Consider the following 21,657-nt stretch of genomic DNA (forward strand, 5'->3'; position numbering starts at 1 on the left):
GGTAATGACATCATTATTCATTGACCCACACCTACGCAAACATTGTATCCTAGCGAAAGAAAACATGTACTAGGGGATACAAATCATGATATGCCAGGCAATACGCACGTAGCAGCCTTCCTTGCAGCATTTGAATAAGACGACAATTATTTATCTATGTTATAGAATGCAAAGGGTGATAGTTTAGGAGTCGGCCATCGGAAATCATGGGGGTGGCTGGAAAATTTGTTCAAAAAATAAGGTAGACACTAAAACATTCATCAAGGTGTTGCAGAAACAAATGTTGGCAAATTCAGGAAATAAACTATGTACAGACAAGACACCGGGAAAACAAATGCACTCCATACTCTCTACCAGCCACCCTCCATGATTCAAATGTTTGACTTCATACGTGACCATATGATGGGTGAATAATTACATTTACAGAGGTCACAGGTCACATACTTCATAATAATGAACAGTGACTATGTCACGTGACCATCTGTAACATCAATTGTTATTTAGTGTTTGGCATTTACATGTTATCTAGTGTATACAAGTTATTTAACTTCCTGTGTTTTAACTAATTTGAGAAACTGATATATCAACAGAATATGCAAAAAGGGAATATGCAAATTACCTAATTAGTATGCACAGATTTGTACCTAACTCCAATCAGGTATGGAGTTCATCACAATCAATTTACATGCCAGTGTTTTTTGTGATATTGGTGATACAATATTTAACACATTTATCCATACAGACATCATCAGTATAACATTCCCCTTCCTTTGTGCTGTTTATACATGAGCTAACAATGGCCACATGTCCCATATTGGTGGTGGTGGGTGGAAGCCATATTACAACTTTGTGCAAAGTTTTCATGAAATCACTTCAAACATTTCTGAGAAATGGTTCCTGATGAACAGAGGCCAATCCAAAAGTCCATAGTTTTTAAAAAAAAAACTGCAATGATCAATATTTGAGGATTACAATTTTATTTGTATGGCAGTCTTCACAGTATACACAGTCGTTGTTTTACAGTATTCAACTGAAGACACATTGCTCTATCAATAAAGACTAGCAATATTTTTTCTATTAGAAGTGCATCTCCAATTCAAATACATAAATCAAAAATCGCATTCAGTGTATGCAGAATCATTTAATTATTATTTTGTCCATAGAAATACCTTTGTAATATAAATGAGCACATGCGTTACTAATAGAGCAAATACAGCAGCTGAAATGAATAACTCTAATACTCAATTCAATAAATTTGAGTATATGCAAATGTTTCCTAATACTGTAAATCCAACAATTATTCACTGGGTCTTCATTTTGATATTTTGCTGATAAATAATAGTTAAGGTAAATCTGAAAGAAAATGTTACAATAGAACTCATTGTTTCTCTATCAAACTCTTGAACTTCAAACCCACGAAAAAAGATCAAACAACAAAATAGTGAAATTAAACTACAGTGAAAATAAATGGTTTTACAGTAGTACCCAGTCCCATAGAGCCTTTGAGAACTTTGAATATGATCACTGTTTTCACTTTGTTCACTGTTTCTATCCCAGCTATCAGTAATTCAGTACACGTGTTAACACAACAGTTGAGGGTCATATTTTTATTTCAGTATCAACAACAAACCAATGTAAGAGAGGTTGTAACAGTTCACTGAGTACACACTCAAAATTAAAAAATATATAAATTTGTGAAAAGCTACGTAAAAAAAAAATAGCAAAAAAACCACTGGAAAAAAGCATACTTTTTTCACATACAGTCTAGACTATATCTGGATGGTATTTATATACCTGTTTCCATTTAAATGAATTTCACTGCAGCAAATTGCTCTGCTAGTTTTATATTTCAATACAATATATTATGCCTGTGATGTTTCTGAAGGAAATACTCGTGTAAATGAATTTAGGCAAAGTACAAACGACCCAACAGTTTAAATAGCTCTGCTGACTTAGTAATCAAGAACTCACAAAATAACAGAGAACCCGATATTAAGTTAATAAAAGCTACATGATGATTTTAATGCACATTTTGTAATATCATGCGAGTAAAACTTAACTTTTAAATCACAATAGCGTGTAATGGCTATAGTGGCTGGGAACAGACTACCTAAATTTCCTCACCAATATCCAAGTGGAAAAGTAACCATATCTATAAGACTATTGCTTGGAACCATGGTTATGCATATTAATTAAGTCACATGATCACAATAATAAATTTGATGTACCCAAGTACCTAAATACCAGGTATACAAATATAGCTCAGCTTGGTCATCTCCAATGACAGCACAGATAATGAAAGTTAGTTAAGCCATAGACAAGATCTACTATGCTCTACATGTAGCTCAGCTTGGTCATCTCCAATGACAGCACAGATAATGAAAGTTAGTTAAGCCATAGACAAGATCTACTATGCTCTACATGTAGCTCAGCTTGGTCATCTCCAATGACAGCACAGATAATGAAAGTTAGTTAAGCCATAGACAAGATCTACTATGCTCTACATGTAGCTCAGCTTGGTCATCTCCAATGACAGCACAGATAATGAAAGTTAGTTAAGCCATAGACAAGATCTACTATACTCTACATGTTTATGGTTGAATAAATTATGCAATCCATTGTAGTTATAAGGAAAATGTAGGACAGTCAGAGTTTTGTTATACACAGTCATGTAGAGCCTCAACACATGTGTTTATCTGGCCAGACACATTAATAGTATTAGTAATCAGCACTATATAAGATATGTTATTATTCAAATACATGCTGTTAATCATAAATTGAACAATTGATATTAAATTATTTGACATTACTGAAAAAAAATATATAAATATAAAACATGCCTTTGTAAATGTTCAAAACAAAGTACAAGTATGAACATAAATGATGACCCACTAGAACTAATCAAAAGTGATTATAATGTACAAATGTCTTATTTTGGTATGCTATGACATCACATCATTGCTTCAAGAAGACATTTACTGAGTTTTAATGGTTCTGAACATTCATAATGTCACAATGCTAAATGCAATGAAGAATAAACATGCTAAACTTTTTGCGAGAAGTGAATTTGGGAATAAAACTATCAAAACCGAGTATTACTAATGAAGACCAAACATTAAACACATCATTGAGGCATCAGTACATGTGAATGCATATACATGTTCCAGGGCTGCATATCATTCTATACTCATTAAAGGTCAAACATCGTGTTTGGTATAATAGGAGCGCATCTCCAATAGAAGCTTAAATAAACCAAATATCGCTATTGTTGTATACTGAATCATCAAATCTATGAATATAACATCTATATAATTTACATTAGTGCATGCACTACTAATAGAACAAGTACATAAAAAAATCTGCAGCACCCTACATGTACATGTACTGGTACTATCACAGGGCAGTAACAATAGTGCACACAGTAACTGATAAATACATATGTGAATGGAACACTTAACAATAACAATGCTATCAAAGTGTATCTATAGAGCTAATTTATCATGCACCTATGGATAGCCAAAAAACAATTACATCTGACAGTGTAAACCTTCAAATACTCCACTGCCATGGACGGATATTTTCATGAGAAAAATTCAACTACGTTATACTCTCATCACCATGACATTGATATTGAACTCCTATGCCAATATATGTGTGAAATATACAACAGAACTTTCAATTGGGTTATCCCAAATCTTACAATAATATTTTGTTAATTCCTGTGAGATTGATGTCAATATTAAAACTATTGACAACTCAATATTTACAGCAGTATTAACAATTCTTATATAAATTGCACATTATTTATCCACATCTACGTCAAATGACCATCTTAAAAATGTTCATCAGCAAACGCTTTGGCTTGGAATATTCTGGATCTCCTGGAGAGAGAAAGAAGTTTGTATTATTTACCGGTATACTGGATACAGTGAATTTACAAATTTGTAGGTACATAGCAGTTAAAATGAAATGTCAAATATATTTAACTTACACACTGCATCTACCACTAGAAGTGCCTGGTCTTGAACTGACATCGCTATCATTACCAAGTCTACTTGGTGCCTCTAATGGCAATGTATCTACCGTGGTTCGAAGATTCTCAAACCTAACAAGACACAAGTTGTAATAAGTTACATACTTAAAAAGTATAAACAAAATAAAAGTTATAATAGAGTAAAATAATGTCTGTTCAGTGAGACTGATAATCTAGGATTTATTCTTAGTGTTTTACAATATTATGATCTTGCTTATTTAGTGGTCTTGTGACTTAAATCTTACTTACACCACAAGTTAGATGAAGTATACATGCAAGTTTGATGGAGTTCAAGTTCATGTATTGTAATTTGAATGCACAATCTAATCTAGAAAACACACTACACAGCGGGTAATTGTGATCTCTGAAGATTGTCAGCTTACATGAATCCATGTAGAAATCATTATGTATGCAAATATATTGCAAAATGGAATATACAGTAGTAACACTATTAGGTAATTTCATAATCTATTATACTCAAGAATTGCAAAATTCACATTATTCTGTGCTGTATTTCAAACACAAGTATGTTATGATGAAGTTATGAATGATACACTTGGTTATTTGATAGCAGATATAAGACATCTTTGTGAAAAATTAGCATATTTAAGGTAAATAATCGCCTTGATTCGCTAGGCAATTATCTCTCACCAAATATGCTAATTATTTTCAGAGAGGTATTGTATCTACTGCAAAGTAACCTCACTTGCCATTGTTACTCTCTGAATAAAACACAACATATATTACAATTAGTAAATCAAGATGTCTGCATTGCATCTAAGGTTCTTGTTATTGAGTCAGTGGGAAAACTAAGATGCCAATAAATAAACTACTTTCCAATACCAAGTTTACTTCCTACCTTGATGCAAGGGAAGATTCAAATGACACAATATCTTGTTCCACAGATCTGATTTGGTTTTCAACTTGCCTACTGCTGACAGCTGTGTACAGAGTGAAAAGTAATTAGGTAGAAACCAATCCCAGGTTGGTCTTAATTTTCAATGACAGATTTTTATATTACAGATGCTGTAGTCTCTGTAACCAATATTCAAATTAGATTTGCCAGTTATGTAATACCACATGATGTGGCTGCATTTCTGGTAAAGACATAAAATTCAGATCTATGTTTCAACTGATCAATACAGAAGAATCAGATTAAATCATTTACCTTATGATAAAAATGTTTTGATTAGTGCTACAGCATGTCAGAAAAAAATGAAGACTTTAATACCTGAGGTTGCTGACATTGGTCTCATCACTGGGGCAGATCTTTGTGTTATCCTCCTCATAGGCACACCATCCAGGATTTCCAATTTTGGCAGCAAAGTACGTAGTTCATGGATATAGCTAAATAGTTAGTATACATGTATGTGTATCATTATTCCTTATCAAAGGATACAGGTGTTGTTCTGAATTTGAAATATCACTATAGTCTATTACATCAATAGTCATATTAACATTAGTTTGAATACAGGACTACGGTAGTAATCATATATCAGACTAGCAATCAATGAAAAAAAGCCTAAAATATGAATAATATTTACTCTATTAGTATCGCATGTGCTTACATAAAATGACAAATGAATGGTTATGGTCAAAACAGATCAAATTTTCATGTTCCATTATACAGTACATGCATTTCTACAGGTGATTCTATTGTCACTTCTAGATTACTACTGTAACAGTAGTATGCATTTTGTATTTTTGGATAAATGTATGCGCCATCCAAGCCATGATTTTATTGCAGATGATGTTAATATTGATAGATCTGATTTGTCAATGTTTTGTGAGTAGTATCGTGTGTTAAAGAGATGCAATTAATCAATTATTATTGCAGTGTTCATGTCCTCTTTAATAGTGAGATAAATCATAAACAACTACCTCTGTTTTTCACCACCCTCAGCAGCGAATGGATTGCCTGAGATAAATAACTCTACAAGATTGCTTATTTTGCATAGTCCACACTGTACGAGAAAATAAGATAACATTATGATCAGCTTTCATGGTGAATTTGAACTAAATTGGTCAAACAGCATAAAAAAAATGGTACCTGGAACAAAATAATAATAACCACAAGTCATGAAACAAAATGCATGCATGTCTGAGAAATAGCCAAAGACATGCTGATATTGAGTATTTTTCATTTTTCTTGAGACAAAAACAGTCGCCTGTAAGCCAATTTAATCAAATTGAATCCATGAATAATTGATGTGCATACCGGTATGCCTCAATTTGAACAATAGCTGTCAAACCATGTCTGAGAAATGTCAGGATCAAACATAAGTCCCTGTTTATGGACTATGTCCGAATAGTGAGTGAATACATGAATTCCTTGTTGTTTTTATTGAATCCTGCAATGATGGAAACGACGATGGAAATGATGATGGCACTTACCACTACCTTCCATTGTTTAATTCTATTATCACTAACATGCAGCACTTGTAGTGAAGGAAATAATGGCACCAAAGTTTCTAATTGTTCAAGTCTATTATTGCAAATGTTCAAATCTTCTAATGATCTATGGTGAAGAAAAACATAAGATAGGTTAGGCTGATGCAAACAACAGTACATTTGATTGAGTGCTTTGAAAAATTCAGTTTGAAGATGACTGATGCAGTGTCTGGCCATTGTTACCATAGCATGGGTTCTCTCATTTATTATTCTTAAATGCATATGGAGAAACAGAATCTGGAAATCCAGACAAGTATGGAAAAAAAATTCCTGGAAATCCAGGCAGTTAAGGCTACTAAAATAAAATATGGCCTAGTTTATCTCGCCACATACCGGTTGATGAGGTTGGATTTCCAACAGTATGACTAAAAAAACTTGGAATTCTGACTGTATATGGTAAAAAAATTGGGCCAGTATGAAATAGTTATTACTGAAATTAGATAAGGATGGTGGCATGAATGAGCTCATCAACACCGTGAATCAGGACTACTTTGAATTTCCATTATCAAATATAAAATTTTGAACTTGGTAAATTAGCATATGATGAGTTATATTTGGAAATCCTACTCTGTATGGTGGCACAATGGAACTCATCAACACCATAAGTAGGACCAATAGTTTTGGATTTCCATTACTGTATGGTGAATGGTGATTTGGAAATAAAACTTTGTATGATTTATACACCCATGGAAATTATACCCTGTATGAAGTAAACACACAAGCTCATCAACAGGGGTGGGGGGGGGGGGTGCAGATATAAACTGGAATGGTCCAATTGTATGTAACTGTATAGGTGACTTGAGACACAGGAAAAAATATTTGATTTCTTTTATATTTTCATTTATTTTGTTTATAAAATATGAATTTCATTTTACCAAATTACAAATTCCATTACTATACTACTAGTATTCTGTTTTACAAGATCACTACATCAATCTACAATTTCCAAAGCGTTAAACGATACATACAATTCAGTGACAAATTAAATTTACAGTAAAAAAAAAAAAACTTTTCAGAAATCAATAAAGCATGTCCTAATGAGTAGATCTGTCAGGTAGTTTTCAAGGATTTTTGCTTAACTGAGAAGGACAATCAGTAAAATAAAATATCTCCATTTGGTCACATTTGAGAATGCATATCAAATACAGAAATTGGTTTTATATCCCCAGTTCATCTGACATTTACACACTAATTGTAAAAATTAACAGTACCTTATAAAAAGGTAATAATCTCATATGATGTTTCACTAACTATTTATATGACTTTTAAATAGGAACACTGATGCGAATGATCAGTCACAATGTAATCATCCTGTAAGTCAGTGAGGTAATGTACTTCCTTCTTCCAGCACCAGATTACACACCTTGCAAATGACTTTCACTGATTGAAGTAGATTGAAAGCCCCTCCCCCTTCCTGCAATGAAATCAGTCATTGCTGTGTTGTTTTTTTCACTCATGACAATAAGTTCCACACCCAACAACTGCCTAAGCAACGCCATAGAGTTATAATTATAACTACTTTAATATGTACTTACTTAAGTTTACCGACTGCCTTCAATCGATCATTCGTAAGACTATTATTGGCAACATTTAGGTTCTACGAAAAATAAAAATCATAAAATGTGAGTATGATATAGACAAAACAATTTCATTAACACAAAACACAAACTGGCATTCACAGGTATTGTATCTTGATTCTGTATTATATCTTTAAAAAAAAATCAACTTACTTGTTGAACAATGCATACATACAACTTACCATAAGATTAGGTAACCCTTTCAGTCCTGATATGTCAGTCAATCTATTATTAGAAACATCAAGATCTTGAAGCTGCAGATCAGAAAATAACATCAAAAATACAGTTTCACCAAAAAAAAACACATTTTGCCTCTAGGAGGCCAAAGTGGGATATAAGAAATGTTTACCTTTCTACATCTACTAAGATCACATATATTTTGTATTCTGTCTCTAGAGGGCACTATTTCAAAGTAGGATATAAAGAAATGTTTACCTTTCTGCATCTACTAAGGTCAGATATACTTTGTATTCTGTCTCTAGAGGGCACTATTTCAAAGTAGGATATAAAGAAATGTTTACCTTTCTGCATCTACTAAGGTCAGATATACTTTGTATTCTGTCTCTAGAGGGCACTATTTCAAAGTAGGATATAAAGAAATGTTTACCTTTCTGCATCTACTAAGGTCAGATATACTTTGTATTCTGTCTCTAGAGGGCACTATTTCAAAGTAGGATATAAAGAAATGTTTACCTTTCTGCATCTACTAAGGTCAGATATACTTTGTATTCTGTCTCTAGAGGGCACTATTTCAAAGTAGGATATAAAGAAATGTTTACCTTTCTGCATCTACTAAGGTCAGATATACTTTGTATTCTGTTACCCGATGCATAAAGCTCTATAAGATTTTGCAGACAATTAAAACTCTGAAAAACAGAAATACATAAATAGGAAATGAATATTATTTTATGCACACATAAAACTGAGAACACAAAATAAGACACAGGAGCCAATCCATTAGTTCTAACTTTAATATCTTGTGAATGAAACACAACCAGTGGATTTAATTATCTCATTGAGTCTGCAGCATACCAAAAAGGCTCAACGCCAACCTGAGTGTGCGTTGACCCTTTTCAGTATTCAACTTCAGGTATGTTTTGAACTTGGGTCTACCGATTATGAGTCCAATACCACAACATAGTTCAAAGTTTGAACATGATTGTCAAAGCATGTCTGAGATAAACAGCATTAAAACATAGACTGGCACAGTCGCGGCAATTAATTTGTTTTTGTAGTGTAAATAAAATAAAAAAAATTGCGAAATGGAGGTGTTAGCGCGAAATCACCTCAACTGGTTTATTCTGCAGGAAATTCATTGCTATTAAATATTCACGATGCATATATTATGAGGTGGGCGCAGAAATACGTGCATAATGAGGTCAACATGGTAAAGGTCACACATTGCAGACTCAACATGGCGGCACGTTGAAATTCGAGTTTGTCGCAGTCGTCGTAAAAGTAACTCGTACTAGTCGTAGAAATTAAAGAAAATAGGCTGCTACAATCAAAAATCGACGGGTTCCTGCAGTGTCGATAGAGGGCCATGCAGAATAAACCAGTCGGGATGATTTTGCAGTTACAGTGAATTTCGCGCCTCCATTTCGCGATTTTTTTAATTTTATTTAAACTACAAAAATAAATGAATCGCCCCGACTGCGCCAGTCTATATTAAACACAATCTGAAAAACAAAATGACATGCATCAAGGGTTCATAATGTTCAAACAAAATCAATCAATCCATCCATGATGGAATGACTGAAATGTTTCATTTTGATGAATTTTTAGCACACACTTTTGTGGCCATTTTTGAATTGGGATGTATTTGCGAAGTTTGAATGTGATCAGTCAAGGCATTTTCGAGAAAGCATGCAGGAACACATGCACCAACATAAATCCACCAGCCCCCAGTGCTAGAAAAAAAAATAAATAAAAAAAAAACCTGAGCGTTGAATAATGTGTCATGTATCATAGTGAGTTGTTCTGTGATATACTTACTACTAAGTTATCAATTCGATTATTGCTAATATCTAGATATGTTAAATGGCCACATGATGTGATTTCCCGAGATTCTATCCTAGATATCTGATTATTATCCAATCTCATCATCTTCAGGTTCCGAAGACATGACAAGCCTTTTCCTGTAAAACAAGAAGACACAACAAAGAGATTTACGACAGCCACACCAGTCACATTCACCTGAAACTCAGATCAAAACAAATACATATTTGTAAAAATAAATAGAAAATATACTGTAAATTTGTTTTGAAATTTAAGGTAATGAAAGAAAAAATATTTCACTGTGAAATACTTCAGCAGTTGCTAATCGATATGAACACTAACACATCCCAATGAGGAGTAGTAATTGATACAGAAATAAAAATAAAAAATAAAATGGTATGGCATGTGAAAAACCCCTCTGTAAAGTTTGAAGACTAAATCTTTCTCCATGTACTCGTATTTGACAACAACTATTCATTATTTGGAAAGCAACTAATCAATATCTGGACAACAACTATTCATTATTTGGACAGCAACCATTCACTATCTGGACAGCAACTATTCATTATTTGACAGCAACTTTTCATTATTTGGCAGCAACTATTCACTATCTGGACAGCAACTATTCATTATTTAGACAGCAACTACTCATTATTTGGACAGCAACCATTCACTATCTGGACAGCAACTATTCATTATTTGAACAGCAACCATTCACTATCTGGACAGCAACTATTCATTATTTGAACAGCAACCTTTTACTATCTGGACAGCAACTATTCATTATTTGAACAGCAACCATTCACTATCTGGACAGCAACTATTCATTATTTAGACAGCAACTATTCATTATCTGGACAGCAACCAGTCACTATTTGGACAGCAACTACTCATTATTTGGACAGCAACCATTCACTATCTGGACAGCAATTATTTGGACAACAACTATTCACTATCTGGACAGTAAATATTCATTATTTGGACAGCAACTATTCACAATCTGGACAGCAACTATTCATTATTTGGACAGCAACCATTCACTATCTGGACAGCAACTATTCATTATTTAGACAGCAACTACTCATTATTTGGACAGCAACCATTCACTATCTGGACAGCAACTATTCATTATTTGAACAGCAACCATTCACTATCTGGACAGCAACTATTCATTGTTTGAACAGCAACCTTTTACTATCTGGACAGCAACTATTCATTATTTGAACAGCAACCATTCACTATCTGGACAGCAACTATTCATTATTTAGACAGCAACTATTCATTATCTGGACAGCAACCAGTCACTATTTGGACAGCAACTACTCATTATTTGGACAGCAACCATTCACTATCTGGACAGCAATTATTTGGACAACAACTATTCACTATCTGGACAGTAAATATTCATTATTTGGACAGCAACCATTCACTATCTGGACAGCAACGATTCATTATTTAGACAGCAACTATTCATTATCTGGACAGCAACCATTCACTATTTGGACAGCAACTACTCATTATTTGGACAGCAACCATTCACTATTTGGACAGCAACTACTCATTATTTGGACAACAACCATTCACTATCTGGACAGCAATTATTCATTATTTGGACAGCAACCATTCACTATCTGGACAGCAACTATTCATTATTTGGACAGCAACCATTCACTATCTGGACAGCAACTATTCAATTTTTGACAAAAACTATTCAACTTTAGACAGCAACTATTCATTATTTGGACAGCAACCATTCATTATCTGGACAGCAACTATTCATTATTTGGACAGCAACCATTCACTATCTGGACAGCAACTATTTATTATTTGGACAGCAACCATTCACTATCTGGACAGCAACTACTCATTTGGACAGCAACCATTCTCTATCTGGACAGCAATTATTCATTATTTAGACAGCAACTATTCATTATCTGGACAGCAACTATTCAATTTTTGACAAAAACTATTCAACTTTAGACAGCAACTATTCATTATTTGGACAGCAACCATTCACTATTTGGACAGCAACTATTCATTATTTGGACAGCAACCATTCACTATTTGGACAGCAACTACTCATTTGGACAGCAACCATTCACTATTTGGACAGCAACTATTCATTATTTGGACAGCAACTACTCATTATTTGGACAGCAACTATTCATTATTTGACAGCAACCATTCACTATCTGGACAGCAACTATTCATTATTTGGACAGCAACCATTCACTATCTGGACAGCGACTATTTATTATTTGGACAGCAACAATTCACTATCTGGACAGCAACTATTTATTATTTGGACAGCAACCATTCACTATTTGGACAGCAACTATTCATTATTTGGACAGCAACCATTCACTATTTGGACAGCAACTACTCATTTGGACAGCAACCATTCACTATTTGGACAGCAACTATTCATTATTTGGACAGCAACTACTCATTATTTGGACAGCAACTATTCATTATTTGACAGCAACCATTCACTATCTGGACAGCAACTATTCATTATTTGGACAGCAACCATTCACTATCTGGACAGCAACTATTCATTATTTGGACAGCAACCATTCACTATCTGGACAGCAATTATTCATTATTTGGGCAGCAACCATTCACTATCTGGACAGCAACTATTTATTATTTGGACAGCAACCATTCACTAATTGGACAGCAACTATTCATTATTTGGACAGCAACCATTCACTATTTGGACAGCAACTACTCATTTGGACAGCAACCATTCACTATTTGGACAGCAACTATTCATTATTTGGACAGCAACTATTTATTATTTGGACAGCAACCATTCACTATCTGGACAGCAACTATTCATTATTTGGACAGCAACCATTCACTATCTGGACAGCAACTATTTATTATTTGGACAGCAACCTTTTACTATCTGGACAGCAACTATTCATTATTTGGACAGCAACCATTCACTATTTGGACAGCAACTACTCATTTGGACAGCAACCATTCACTATTTGGACAGCAACTATTCATTATTTGGACAGCAACTACTCATTATTTGGACAGCAACTATTCATTATTTGACAGCAACCATTCGCTATCTGGACAGCAATTATTCATTATTTGGACAGCAACCATTCACTATCTGGACAGCAACTATTTATTATTTGGACAGCAACCATTCACTATCTGGACAGCAATTATTCATTATTTGGACAGCAACCATTCACTATCTGGACAGCAACTATTCATTATTTGGACAGCAACCATTCACTATCTGGACAGCAACTATTCAATTTTTGACAAAAACTATTCAACTTTAGACAGCAACTATTCATTATTTGGACAGCAACCATTCACTATCTGGACAGCAACTATTCATTATTTGGACAGCAACCATTCACTATCTGGACAGCAACTATTTATTATTTGGACAGCAACCATTCACTATCTGGACAGCAACCATTCACTATCTGGACAGCAACTATTCATTATTTGGACAGCAACTACTCATTTGGACAGCAACCATTCACTATCTGGACAGCAATTATTCATTATTTGAACAGCAACCATTCACTATCTGGAAACAATTATTCATTATTTGGACAGCAACCATTCACTATCTGGACAGCAATTATTCATTATTTGGACAGCAACCATTCACTATCTGGAAACAATTATTCATTATTTGGACAGCAACCATTCACTATCTGGAAACAACTACTCATTATTTGGACAGCAACTATTCATTATTTGACAGCAACCATTCACTATCTGGACAGCAACTATTCATTATTTGAACAGCAACCATTCACTATCTGGACAGCAACTATTCATTATTTGAACAGCAACCATTCACTATCTGGAAACAATTATTCATTATTTGGACAGCAACCATTCACTATCTGGACAGCAATTATTCATTATTTGGACAGCAACCATTCACTATCTGGACAGCAACTATTATTATTTGGACAGCAACCATTTACTATCTGGACAGCAACTATTCATTATTTGGACAGCAACCATTCATTATTTAGACAACAACTATTCATTATTTGGACAGCAACCATTCACTATCTGGACAGCAACTATTCATTATTTGGACAGCAACCATTCATTATTTAGACAGCAACTATTCATTATTTGGACAGCAACCATTCACTATCTGGACAGCAACTATTCATTATTTGGACAGCAACCATTCATTATTTAGACAACAACTACTCATTTCCACGATGTCATGTTTGTATGCATCAAGTTCTTGTTGGCATGCGGGATAAGCCTCACACATATTTTTTTGTAAATTGTGAAAGCCAAAAAAAATTTGGAAATAGACAGAGAATGCAAGAGTCTGTTATCTAGAGGGGCAAGCAAGGTAAAAGCCTCATCTCCAACGAAAACGTGGCGTTGAGTTGAGTTGCACTGTGATGGTAATTAGTACAGTATCACCTAGCTAGCTTTCCACTAGTAACCACTAGACATCCCTGATAGAGAATGCTAATAAAATGAAATTAACTTCACATCAAATATATGAAATCTGTCTTCATGTTAGCTATTTCAAATTACATAATGCACACATGCTGAACAATAAATGCGGCTACATCAAATACTTTCATCTATTACATCAGCATGCTAGCATTATTATCGTGTTCACATCAGTATTTGTGTGCATTTACACTGGCAGGGGCTTAAATATATCTAAATTTAAGCACCCTTTGGAAGGAGAGGCACTGGCTTAACTATTACTCTCAGATATGAACACATTACATTAGCATAAAGAAGCACAAATATGGCGGAGGTAATACGGCAACCATTCACAACTGGTGTTGTAAGTGCAATGACATCCTAAACTGAATTTGAGTGTCACAGTAATCGGTATTTATGTTTTTCTTATTAAACAGTAGACCCTCACAATGTATGTCAAATCTAAAACATCTACAGTACCATTGTGTGCATTATTCAATGGTTGCTATATTTACGTGTCTTTGTAAGAAACACTGGTGCGAACACAAGATTATAAGACCCTTATCTTTTCATAGTTGCCAGGATAAATTTACGTTGGTGTAACAATTTGTTTGTGAGAACACAGTATATGGTTCAGTTGTATTCACATGAAGTAATCAAATGAAAACAAATTCGAACGATTCACAGCAAGGAAAAAACTGGAAATCCATTCAGAAGACAAGAAATTGTAAACATACACAAACCTAAAGTTTTGATTCTGTTGTGCTGAAGAAGAAGATTACATAATTCACGGCATCTGCAATGAAATAATATGTCAATTATGAAGAGTGTTAAACTAGTACTGATAGTAATATTAAATTCTAAAATTTATGTTTCAAAAAAATCCCAAAACACCAAAGAAAACAACACACAGAGTAATGGATTACCAAATCCTGATTAATAATCTATCAACTCTTAATTTTCAATGATCTATTATGTACAAACCCGTTAATATTTTGAATTTCTGCTATTTGATTGCCATATAATTTCAACTCCCTGAGATCCTGTATCAAAAGAAAAACATTACAATTCAGTGTAAGCAAAAATCAACATAACCAGAAATATTTCTAATGATACTATACAAAATTAATGTAAACATATATAAAAAGGAATACAATAAATAGTCTAATGTAGGAACAAATGTACACTGAAGTCCAAAGCCCTAAATATGTCACAAATTGAGTTCACTGAAGTCCAAAGCCCTTAAGATATCACAAATTGGGTTCACTGAAGTCTGAGCCCTAAAGATATCACAAATTGGGTTCACTGAAGTCCAAGCACTGAAAGATTTCTATTTTTTTAACTTTCAAAGCAAGCCTAGATTCCAAAATTATATCAATATGGTCAATAAAAAAGAGTAACACTGAAATCAATGTGTGAAACTCTTTAATCTGAAAGCATTCTGATCTCCCCTCCAACAAATTGTTACCAGCTATGCTAGAAGACACAGTGGTTGTCTCCTCTATATTGTACACATTGAAAACACTGATAGAGTCCTAGTACACAGTGAACATCTTTCATAACTCGTACTAATAAGATCATATTACAACAGCTGGTAACAAGATTTTATACTGACACTATGACAAAACACTTGGACAGCAAGTAGATTCATCTATATAATAATTAATTTTCATTAATCAACATGTACCATCTGAGGGTACTGTATGGTAAAAACAAAACATAAAATACATTTCATATTACATTACATGTATGAAATTTTTTACCTTGTGAATGCTAGGATTAATCATGACAGCATGTTTGCCAATGACGTCATGAGTTTAGTTCAATCACTGTGAGACCAAGCTGTCACTCAATTGCACATCCTAATAATCTGATTATAGAATTCTGTAATTCTACTTATTACACCATCTGATATGGCTCGGTTTTCGAACAGAAACACCGATCAGAATTTGTATTTCATGCTATGGAACTATTATCCTGTGCATAACTGTTGACAAACAGTCCCAATAACTTAGAATAACTTTTTTTTTTTATGACTTTATGCAAATCATGCTGATGTACAGAGATCTGTTTAGCAGAAAGTTAATAATCACCAGAAGTCATGGTATGACACAGTTGTTCACATTTTCAATAACAAATTTAGTGTTCTGTACTTGCTTTGTAAGCCAAGGATCAAAATTAGCAGTACAGTAGCCCTGTGCACATTAGGGCTACCCATTTTCAAATGTACATGTAGGTAGCCCAAATAAACTACTAGATATGTACAAAAAAAATTAATAATTAACCACTATGTGTAGTGTATGGATGTCCTAAATATAGTTGTGATAAACATGGTATATGGTATATATTTCCCTTCTTTGTTCCTTTTATTTGTTTGACTTGCGGTGTTTTCTCTTATTTGAAAGTTTCATTTGATTTGTATTGCATTTCTAGAACTGATAAGCTCTCATGAGAGAAAAACAATGTCATGGATAAATATTTTTGTAGTTCTGACCATTGTCATTAAACATATATAAATTTTAATATTTGTTGGTCTTTAACCTTTTCACCACCAGATCCTTTCGTCCAAATTTGCATGCACTTTTTTTTGTATTCTTCAATATTTCTGAAAATAAACCTTAATTTTGAAGCCAACAGACAAACTTTTGTCCCAATCTTCTGAAGAAAAGTGCAGATTATAAATAGGACTATTCCATGAATTTGTGATGAAAAGAGAGAACTGGTAGTGAAAAGGTTAATCTTCATCTTTTGTACATTTTTATTTCTGTACCTAATCTGACCACAATTATGTAACCATGGCAGATACAAGCCAAAGATATAGTTCTGGAAAATCTTTTAAATGTGTACTATCGTAGCTACCAATTGAATCACTAATTGTATGCGAACAAGTCTTTAATGTAATTATTGACTACACCAATGAACAAAGTTATATTCATTTTTGGTCAGTAATTTGTACAAATGGGGAGTTATTCTAAAATATCATCAAGCAAGTTTTTGTACAAGCAAGTTTACAATTCCTAGGTTTTGTGGCTTACCCCCAGTACACCAATAATACACAAATAATAGAAAACAATATGATTTATAATATTTTGAGATGAAAATGTATTCCACTATAAGTCAATAACACATGTACAATGTATATGTAAGACTGTAGTAAACTGCCAAGATGAATAACCATATCTATTACAACACACATCTTCAATGGAGGCATATGTTCAACTCAAAACAATTATTTTGGTGGGATATTAATTACCAAACTCACATCGATTCATTTAAGCTAACATATCTTTTATTTAAATCATATATGGTACATGCACCTCTATAGCATTAGCACTTTGAATAGAACGCATATAGTACATGTTCATTTAAAAATCTTAGAATAAATTCAGAATTCACTTACAGTATTTCTGTCAAGGTTTTCAATATGTTTTATATGATTACAGGAAAGATCTAATATTCTCAGTTTGATGAACTGAAAAAGAAATATTGTAAGACAGTAAATCTTATATAGAAGGTGACCTTGGAAAACTGAATAAAATGAGTAAGCAGCACAGTGTGGCTTCTAACAGGATTTTGTGGAGATATTGAGTCTAAATGAAATTCCCCAAATAGGAGATGTAAGTCATCAAAACAAATTAAAATTGTTTGTGACAGTATAGGTGATTATAGGCACAAACAAAAATGTTGTGGCTTCTGATTTCCTTCATATTTTTACTTGTTTCATTTTAAAATGTAAATTTCATTTCACCAAATTACAAATTTTGTCACTATATTAAAATTTTCTTTCAAGATCACTATATCAATGTATGATTTTCTGTTAGGTCAATAACTCGCCAGTGAATTAAAACAACTAGTTGTGTCACACAACATTTTTGTGCTATAGTGTGGTGTCATATCAGCTTAGAGGCTTCACTGAAGCAGCATTATTTATCACACTTGAACATGAAACAGACATAAAACATCACATATAACATACCTTTTCTAAGTTATTTATCCTGCCAATGTTAGAAGCATGTAAATTACATTCATAAATGTTTTGATAACTAATCTCCCCCGACTGTTGTAACTATGGAAACAAAAGTACTAGATTGTCATTGTAGGTAAAAGATACAAATCAGTCTTAGCAACTAATGTAAAAATTTGTCATAAACAACATAAAATTCAATAACTCCCAGGGAAGCAACAATGCAATAAATCACCACATATACTGTATATTCAGAGATAAACCTTGAATAGAATTGTATGAGACAAAAACAGCTTCATAATAATATAAGGTTATTACAAGAATACCTCAAAGTATGCACGAAGACAGTACAGCTGGAGTATCAACCAACACGCAGCGGAGGTCGATGCACGACATACTGTCTGAGTGCATAATTTGAGATATCTTTATAACAATCTTATTATTATACTAGGATATACCATGTGAATGCTGAATTCAAAATGTTTAGAACAGAATCAGCGAACTTCTTTGTGTGGAGTTCGGTGAAACTCTGGTGGCAGCCATGTTTGTTTTTATTATTAGAGGACGCTGATGCACATAATCATGCCATATTTGGAATTCACATTTCCTTATATGATAGGATGACACTTATGGCATGCTGTAACTTATGGCATTATGGTGACAGATGCATAATAATATAAACCATTTTGACAAGGTTTGGACCATATTTATTTGAAACAAGGTTTGTTTGTCACACTGCAGACCGGTAATCACTTTCAGCTTGTTATTCAAATGTAAATGTAAAGACATGTAAATGAACTTTATTACAGAGACCTAACTGCTGGTGTTAAATACACATATAGACTTGTAACAACACATTTGGAATTGTTAGAACATAGACTGTCATGGCAACCAACAGTGAAATATACTGTGAAATACTTTTAGCTGGAATAATTTTTCACTGAAAAGACTTTTTAAGTGTTTTGTATGGAATTTATTTTCACTGAATCCTGAAGCGTTAAATGTAAAAAAATAGGAGGTATATTCACTGGATTTTACTTTTGCTGAAAGAATGATTCATTCCTTCAGCAAAATAACGAAAATTGATTTTAAGTGAAAATAATTTTTTTAGTACTCAAAGGATATAATTTTCTATTCTTTAAATAATTTAAGCATTTATCAATAATCTTCAAGTTATTGCCTTTGATTTGTGACAACCTTTTTTGAACTTTGTGAATGAGTGGAACAATTAAAAGTAATACTTTATTCAACAAGTGACCTGAATTGGCTATCGTATTTCCAATATCTCCAAAAGAAATGCATATAAACCAAAAATCACACTTGTTGTATACTGAATCATCAAAATATTATTTTGAGCATGGAAACACCACTGTAAGTTATGTAAGCATATGTGCAACTACCGTAATAGAAAGAATACAGTACATGTGGTGAGACAAGAGACATCATTCAACTGAATTAAAGTTGCATGCAGTACATGCAGTACATGCACAAAAGTAGAGCACTTACAATTTTTTGTGGATCAATCTCACATGTTACTGCATTGCTTTCTCTTTCCCTCATCACATCACCAGCAGAGGGAATATTGATCATCAACACATCCTGCTCTGTATCGCTGTCATTGTGCTCCTTAGAAACTGTTTTTTTTCTAGTTGATGCAACTCTGCCATTTGTTGCACTATGAACATGATTTCTGTACAGAATTGATGAAAAAAAGTCATCATGAGTGTAAACTCAATTGTTGTCAGTGATTGATTATAGCAGCTTGGTTAAATTGATCATTGTCACACACGTTTCAAAAAAAGATATACATGTTTTTAGAAGATATTACTCGTTAATATGAAAATACATCTTTATAAACAAAAGGGTGAACAATTACAAATTGACAGCCATCAACATTTGTTAGGCGATCAAGGACCAATGTACAATTCTCTGTATTTTCAAAATGCTATGCATTTATTTCAAATTAAATATGGAATCAGAATAACTAAGCCATAGATTTGTGAGTAGAAATTCAGTGAAAACCAATGGTTGTGAAATTTAAGACTGAATCTAAAGTGAATACTCAGGTAGGATGAATGCATGATATACTGACATTAATGTCCATTAATTCTCGTCTAATAAACTCAGACAAGGCTTTTAAAGTTTATATGCCAAATGATATCGACATTATTGATAGCTTTACATGAAAAAATAATGGTTGATGAGATGTTGGAAACTAGACAAAAAAAACTCAACAAATTTTTTGACAAAGATCCACAAATTCACACCCAACCCACTAATGTAAGCTGAATTATTAACCCCACACTGGCTATCTCATTAAAGTTTACGCATGCATACAAACAAAATATGCATGCCATAATATACATACATGCTTACATGACACATAATGACCTGTTGCTAATTCCAAAACATTTCAATATATATATATATATAGGTTTCTTAGGAAATGAAAATCTGCCTATGTTGTTAGCAAAACAGCAACGGAAAATGCAACATTGCCCAGCGGATTATTCTCGCGATGACAGTAAAGTCCGGGAACGAGCGCCTGTGCTGTTATGTAGGCATACATTTCAGAAAGTTCTCAACCGAGACATCGGTATACCTAACAGGTGATCGCCGAGGCATTCAATCAATCAGTTCGCCGGATCGGCTGACAGCGTTACTGACAGACCGAGAGACTGTGGTATTGTAACTTACCTGACCGATGGTGGGGTTTTTCTCTGGTACTTGGCAGATCCAGAAGGTTTACTTGGGGATCTAGAATTCTGAGCTGAGAACGGCGACCTTGTTTTAGCACTCATCGTTTCCGAACCAGTTGATCGTACAAATGCGATTGCGTGAATATTATAATGTTGTCTTCTTCTTTCAGAAGTCCGCCATGTTTAAAAATGTGGTCGTTTGTTTGTTATCACTCAACTCATGGTTACCATGACTGAACACGCCTGTTTGCGCCGGTGACACCACACCCCTGGATTTTAATGGATATTATATTTTTATTTTTATTTCGAGCGCAGGAGTCAAATATTTAAATCAAAGGGGTGGCTGGAAGAGTGGGGCCAGTGCATTTTTTTCGCCATGTATTGTTTGTACATTTGTATTTTTCCTCGTTTGTCTACACACCAGGCATGCATTTTTTTTTCTTTTAGTGTCAAGCTAGCAATTTGTGAAATTTTCCAGCCACCCTC

General features: G+C 33.6%; 1 protein-coding gene across 1 annotated transcript; it reads right to left on the reverse strand.

Moving 5' to 3' along the window:
- Positions 1–3,721: 3,721 nt before the first annotated feature.
- LOC100373641 (uncharacterized) lies at positions 3,722–21,350 on the reverse strand. The gene is made up of 16 exons (XM_085503012.1): positions 21,170–21,350; positions 19,979–20,162; positions 18,485–18,574; positions 17,909–17,980; positions 15,493–15,551; positions 15,252–15,304; positions 10,057–10,199; positions 8,841–8,927; positions 8,244–8,315; positions 8,020–8,081; positions 6,428–6,551; positions 5,915–5,997; positions 5,265–5,380; positions 4,893–4,974; positions 3,992–4,105; positions 3,722–3,881 (listed from the first exon to the last, which is right to left on the reverse strand). Exons 1-16 carry the CDS (start codon positions 21,271–21,273, stop codon positions 3,833–3,835), a joined length of 1,494 nt encoding a protein of 497 aa, XP_085359138.1. The 5' UTR covers positions 21,274–21,350; the 3' UTR covers positions 3,722–3,832.
- Between the last annotated feature and the right edge of the window lie 307 nt (positions 21,351–21,657).

This window comes from Saccoglossus kowalevskii, chromosome 8, assembly GCF_978046115.1.
Source record: "Saccoglossus kowalevskii chromosome 8, keSacKowa6.1, whole genome shotgun sequence".
Classification (NCBI taxonomy): Eukaryota; Metazoa; Hemichordata; class Enteropneusta; family Harrimaniidae; genus Saccoglossus; species Saccoglossus kowalevskii.

Excerpts from the sequence above, each read along its gene's own strand:
- LOC100373641 (XM_085503012.1), bottom strand. The coding sequence starts at position 21,273 with ATGAGTGCTAAAACAAGGTCGCCGTTCTCAGCTCAGAATTCTAGATCC. Across the intron at positions 6,552-8,019 it reads AAGGCAGTCGGTAAACTTAA|ATCATTAGAAGATTTGAACA; the intron begins GTAAGTACATAT and ends TCTTCACCATAG. Across the intron at positions 5,998-6,427 it reads TTAAACAATGGAAGGTAGTG|TGTGGACTATGCAAAATAAG; the intron begins GTAAGTGCCATC and ends TTTCTCGTACAG.